Raw genomic sequence first — 6,829 nt, 5'->3', positions numbered from 1 at the left:
TACCCAAAGCTCATGACCATAGGTGAGGGTAGGAACGAAGATCGACTGGTAAATCGAGAGCTTCGCCTTTCGGCTCAGCTCTCTCTTCACCACGACGGATCTGTGCAGAGTCCGCATTACTGCAGACGCCGCACCGATCCGCCTGTCGATCTCCCGTTCCATCCTTCCCTCACTCGTGAACAAGACCCCGAGGTACTTGAACTCCTCCACTTGAGGCAGAATCTCGTCCCCGACCCGAAGAGTGCACTCCACCCTTTTCCGGTTGAGGACCATGGCCTCGGATTTGGAGGTGCTGATTCTCATCCCGGCCGCTTCACACTCGGCTGCGAACCGATCCAGTGAGAGTTGGAGGTCACGGTCTGATGAAGCCAACAGGACCACATCATCTGCAAAAAGCAGTGACCCAATCCTGAGGTCACCAAACCGGACCCCCTCTACACCCTGGCTGCGCCTAGAAATCCTGTCCATAAAAATTATGAACAGGATCGGTGACAAAGGGCAGCCCTGGCGGAGTCCAACTCTCACTGGAAACAAGTCTGACTTATTGCCGGAAATGCGGACCAAGCTCTGACACCGGTCATACAGGGAACGGACGGCCCTTATCAGGGAGTCCGATACCCCATACTCCCGGAGAACCCCCCACAGGATCCCCCGAGGGACACGGTCGAATGCCTTCTCCAAGTCCACAAAACACATGTGGACTGGTTGGGCAAACTCCCATGCACCCTCAAGGATCCCGTAGAGGGTGTAGAGCTGGTCCACTGTTCCACGGCCCGGACGAAAACCACACTGCTCCTCCTGAATCCGAGATTCGACTATCCGACGGACCCTCCTCTCCAGCACCCCCGAATAGACCTTACCAGGGAGGCTGAGGAGTGTGATTCCCCTGTAATTGGAACACACCCTCCGGTCCCCCTTCTTAAAAAGAGGGACCACCACCCCAGTCTGCCAATCCAGAGGCACTGCCCCCGATGTCCACGCGATGCTGCAGAGTCGTGTCAACCATGACAGCCCCACAGCATCCAGGGCCTTGAGGAACTCGGGGCGGATCTCATCCACCCCCGGGGCCCTGCCACCGAGGAGCTTTTTAACCACCTCGGCGACCTCCACCCCAGAGATAGGAGAGCCCACACCCAAGCCCCCAGGCCCTGCTTCCTTACCAGAAGGCGTGTTGGTGGGATTGAGGAGGTCTTCGAAGTATTCCTTCCACCGATCCACAACGTCCCGAGTCGAGGTCAGCAGCACACCGTCCCCACCGTACACAGTGTTTACGGTGCACTGCTTCCCCCTCCTGAGACGCCGGATGGTGGTCCAGAATCTCTTCGAAGCCGTCCGGAAGTCTTTTTCCATGGCCTCACCGAACTCCTCCCATGTCCGGGTTTTTGCCTCAGAGACCGCCCTAGCTGCGCTCCGCTTGGTCTGCCGGTACCTGTCTGCTGCCTCCGGAGTCCTACAAGCCAAAAAGGCCCTATAGGACTCCTTCTTCAGCTTGACGGCATCCCTCACCGCCGGTGTCCACCAGCGGGTTCGGGGATTGCCGCCCCGACAGGCACCGACCACCTTGCGGCCACAGCTCCGGTCAGCCGCCTTGACAATGGAGGCACGGAACATGGCCCACTCGGACTCAATGTCCCCTGCCTCCCCCGGTACATGGTCGAAGCTCTCCCGGAGGTGTGAGTTGAAACTCTCTCTGACAGGAGACTCTGCCAGACGTTCCCAGCAGACCCTCACAATACGTTTGGGCCTGCCAGGTCTGCCCGGCATCCTCCCCCACCATCGGAGCCAACTCACCACCAGGTGGTGATCAGTTGACAGCTCCGCCCCTCTCTTCACCCGAGTGTCCAAGACATGCGGCCGCAAGTCCGACGACACGACTACAAAGTCAATCATCGAACTGCGGCCTAGGGTGTCCTGGTGCCAAGTGCACATATGGACACCCTTATGCTTGAACATGGTGTTCGTTATGGACAATCCGTGACGAGCACAGAAGTCCAATAACAGAACACCACTCGGGTTCAGATCAGGGGGGCCGTTCCTCCCAATCACACCCTTCCAGGTCTCACTGTCGCTACCAACATGGGCGTTGAAGTCCCCCAGCAGAACGAGGGAATCCCCAGGGGGAGTGTTTTCCAGCACCCCCTCCAAGGAGTCCAAAAAGGCTGGATACTCTGAAGTGCTGTTTGGACCATAGGCACAAACAACAGTCAGGATCCGTCCCCCCACCCGAAGGCGGAGGGAGGCCACCCTCTCGTCTACCGGGGTAAACTCCAACATACAGGCACCAAGCCGGGGGGCAATAAGTATTGCCACCCCTGCCCGGCGCCTGACACCAGTGGCAACTCCAGAGTGGACGAGAGTCCAACCCCTCTCAAGGAGACTGGTTCCAGAGCCCTTGCTGTGCGTCGAGGTGAGGCCGACTATATCTAGCCGGAACTTCTCAACCTCACGCACCAGCTCAGGCTCCTTCCCCACCAGAGAGGTGACGTTCCACGTCCCTAGAGCTAGCTTCTGCAGCTGAGGATCGGACCGCCAAGGTCCCCGCCTTCGGCCGCTGCCCAGCTCACATTGCACCCGACCCCTTTGGCCCCTCTCACTGGTGGTGGGTCTGTGGGAGCGGGGTCCCATGTCCCTTTTTCGGGCTATGCCCGGCCGGGCCCCATGGGGGAAGGCCCGGCCACCAAGCGCTCGCCTCCGAGCCCCACCCCCAGGCCTGGCTCCAGGGGGGGGCCCCGGTGACCCGCGTCCGGGCAAGGGACACGAAAATCCAATTATCTTGCTCGTCATGCATACATACACACAGCCCACAACCACTATATAGGCTCTTTGTAAATTATTGACCCTTTCTTTTCTGTTATGTTTGTGTTTATGTTGACCACACAGGATTCCTTCTCCTTGCTACTTGTCAAAGATTTGATTTCAAAACCTGCTGTTTCTTTATGAAGCACTGAATAGTTTAGAGCCAAAAATACATTTCAGATCTGCTGTTACATTATGAATCAACCAGACCTCTCAGATCATCTGGGACAGGTCTGCTTTCTGTCCCCAGAGGCTAAACTAAACATGGAGAAGCAGCGTTCAGTTTTTATGTTCCATGTATTTGGAAAAAACTCCCAGAAAATTTGAGGTCTGCTCTAACTCTCAGTTATTTTAAATCATAGCTGAAGACTTTTCTCTGTGCTGCTGCCTTTTATTAAATCATATTTGAGGCTTTTGATTCATATCTTGCACTGTACTGTAACTTTTATTCTCTTTTTTCATCTGTCTTATTCCATTTCAGCTTATTTGCTATTTAACTATTTCTCATTGCATTAAATTGTCTTTTTATATTGGCTTTGGTTTCTTTTCCATTTTGTCTTGATGCCTTTAATGTTTCGTTTTAAGCACTTTGAATTGCCTTGTTGTTGAAATGTGCAATACAAATGAACTTGCCTTGCAAATAAATCTGATTCTGATGTGGTTTGATGGTTATTTGTTTACTATGCTCTGTAATAAGCTTTGATTGATTAGGATGGGAATATTGTGATTTCCATGATTTTATGATGGAAAAAACTGCTTAGTGATTATATCAATATATCAATGATCAACAAAAGTCACATCCTGCTTTTCAAATTTGGGTTTTAAAGAGCAAAATAACACACTATTACCATATGCTGGCCCTGAGGTACAAAACACAACAACATTTTAGAAACAAAGATATCACTTTGTTATGAGCTGTGAATGCTTAGAGAACTTTCAGATAAATGTGATGGAATAAAAAGTGTCCCAGACTGAGCCAGGTAAATTTGTTTTGGAATATAAACCACTAAATCAGTATCAACTGAAACAATAAAGGCAGGGTTTTCACTGTTACAAATCCTGTTCAGATGTGCAAATTCCCTAATTAATTTATGTTTAACCAAGTTTCTATAAACATGGCGCCACCTGGGGTGAAATCCTTTTCCCCAGCTTCCCCTGGCTGGATTTTCTGAATGTGAATCTGTTTTATTACCCAATTATACAAGCGTACAATGAATGTGTCTCAGTGTTTGCTCCCATAAATGCAACATAGACCCTAACCCTAACAAAGAATAATAACAGAGCAAAAATAAGGTAATAATAAATACTATCTGATACAACAAAATAACATTAAAATGAATTTAAAATCTATTTACAGATTAGTATTACAATAGTTGCGATATGGGATATAAAGCATGACTGTGCAAAAGAGACACAGACTGGAGAAAGAAATTAAATATGTGAAGGAGACAGGAGCAATAAATACTACAATTATGTAACAGTGGAGGAGGAACACAATGCAAAATGTTATGTCTGGTTTTATTAAATATATGAAAGTGAGAAGTGCAGCAGTTTAAATGAGGGATGTAAAATGTCGAGCAACAGCTATTCCTGTGTCTGCCGGTGGAGGTTTTAATGGATCTCAATCTATCAGGCCATTCTTGAGTACAACAATATGATTACAGGGCCAATCATGAATAGGGTAAATATGTCAATCCATCAACATTAACAAGTACAAAACAAAATCACACAGTCCAATAAAGAAAGGACACACAGGGAAGGAAAAGGATGAGAAAATCTTGCAATTGTTTTGGATTATTAGGCTTTAAAATGCCATCATTAAAGCTAATAAATCTCTTAATTCAACCTATTGCATCCTCTCAGCCAGAGTCATCATCAAAGCCAGCCAAAAACTGCTATCCATGGCTATAAGACGCCATTGTTCTGAATGAGGACTTCTGGAGGTAATTGAATTCCTTATCCAATAAACAGTTTAATGGATAAGGAAATCAAATTCCTTGTCATAGAAATAGTTTTTAAATACCCAGAGGACAGATAAGATTTAACAGAACAAAGGTGGATGCACTGTTCCATGAAATGTACTTTTCTGAACTTTGTGATTGTTTTTCTGTATCACATACGGTTGAAACTTTGGCACAACATTTTGATCATGTTTTACATCAAGCACAAACAAGACAAAGACGGCAACTGTATCCACAGCGATGAAACAATTACACACTTTCTAAATATACACACACACCTGACACAGTATAAAAGTGAGAGCTTTATTCAATTTATTCGTTAGCAGGACAGTCGTCAGCTGCATGTGCAACAACATTATCAAGCAGACTCGCTGGTGGCATCTCGACTGTGAATCAAAAACTTATGAAACAAGAGAAAGATGTTTAGTTTTTAGTCCTTAAGTTTACCATTTTAAGTTCAGTTCCTTTCCAAATAATCCACTAGGGGGACCTCTTCATCAGGCTATCTGTGCAGTAAAGTAGTTTTCTATTAAATAAGTGTACATTTTGAGTGGCTACAAGGTGAATAACACCATTGTAGTGAAAATATATGTTCATAGAAATATAGTTAATCAATTTTGTGTTTTATTTTCTCTAAAGGCTATATACAGGTTCAGACTGATACTATTTACAGTGTCACGATTTTAGATTAAAATCTCTATCTCCTATGAAAACATGGACATAAATTAAAGTTTTCTGTTTAAGAAATGTGGCCCAAACACCACCCCGACTACACAGGTGACCACAAACAGCACCCAGAAGATGACAGCCAGCAGTTGCACACAGAACAGTGTCTTCCTGCTCTGCTGTATGACTTCCTCTTCCCCCACCAGGCCTGGTGCCGTGCCATAAGGCCTGTCTGGGTGCATCTGCTGCACCCTGAGGCTGACGGTGGGCAGGATGATGAAACGGGCGTCCCTGCTGTCGCCCTCCAGGGAGAGCACCACCCTCTGGGTGACCGTGGCCATGCGAGCTGCCATGGCCACAGGCAGGTGGAAGGCCACGGGGGGCAACCTGGACAGAATGCGGGAGTTGCTGGGTAAAGAGAGGGCGTTCCCGGTCTCCAAGGGGGTGAGGTGGCGGCAGAGGGGGCAGGGGATGGCTGGTGGGCTGTGGGGATCTTGGGGCTCACAGGGGCAGAGCTGGATCCTCTGTAGGCAATCTGTGCAGAAAACATGGAGACACTCCAGCATCCGGGGACATTTGTTGTACTGGTTGTACTCCTGGTAGCAGATGGGACATTCCACATCCATGGGTTCCCCTGGGGGGTTGCTGGGGCTGGGTGCTGCAGCAGCTGGGTCCCCCTGCTGGGGAGCTGGGATAGCATCCGCTGCCATGCTGGAAATGATGAGGGTGCTCATTTGGAGGTTCTGGGAAAGCTGGACTCAACTTGATGACCTTTTTTTTGTATCAGAAGATGAAATAATCTGTAGTGGGAAAAACAAAAAGCTCTAAAGTATACAGCTTGAAGAACACCATAACAGTTCCCCCAGGGACACTCCTGTGTTTCATTTTTGTGTGTTTTCCGTGTTTTATGAACAGATTCCCGAGCCCATGAGTCATTGTGTTCATCCATTTAACCGCTCAAACCATCCCCAATCATCTGGGCTCCATGTAGTGTTTGCTGGCCTGCACGACACACACTCAGAGCACGTACAGGAAGTGAAGAAATAAAAACAAGCAAGAGAAGAGCTGTTAAAGGAAATAATAAGTCACTGAAATCATCCACTCTGTATATGTGCATGCGTTTAAACACATCAGTTTTTCTCCACTCAGGATTGTGCAATTTCAGTATTTCCACCAGTTTTTAGAGGTTATGAGGACAGTTGAATCTTTTTTTCTTTTTATTAAATCTTTTAACAAATCAAACACTACAATGACCATCACAACAAAAAATATATGAACATAATCTACATAAATCCAGTGTTTTACAAGCTTTTTTGTGTTTAGGGTAAAAATGGTTTTAATTTACTGGTTAAAATTTAATGAAGGTCTGCTCTCCAAAGTCTTTCTAAACAGACAAAACAAAGAAT

General features: G+C 47.4%; 1 protein-coding gene across 1 annotated transcript; it reads right to left on the bottom strand.

Moving 5' to 3' along the window:
* Positions 1–5,482: 5,482 nt before the first annotated feature.
* On the bottom strand, positions 5,483–6,133 carry si:ch73-335l21.2 (RING finger domain-containing protein). The gene has a single exon (XM_053343090.1). It carries the CDS (start codon positions 6,131–6,133, stop codon positions 5,483–5,485), a length of 651 nt encoding a protein of 216 aa, XP_053199065.1.
* Between the last annotated feature and the right edge of the window lie 696 nt (positions 6,134–6,829).

The sequence above is a fragment of the Scomber japonicus genome, chromosome 22, assembly GCF_027409825.1.
Source record: "Scomber japonicus isolate fScoJap1 chromosome 22, fScoJap1.pri, whole genome shotgun sequence".
Taxonomy (NCBI): Eukaryota; Metazoa; Chordata; class Actinopteri; order Scombriformes; family Scombridae; genus Scomber; species Scomber japonicus.
Note: the sequence above shows the minus strand (reverse complement) of the source record. Positions and strands in the feature narration are given on the sequence as shown.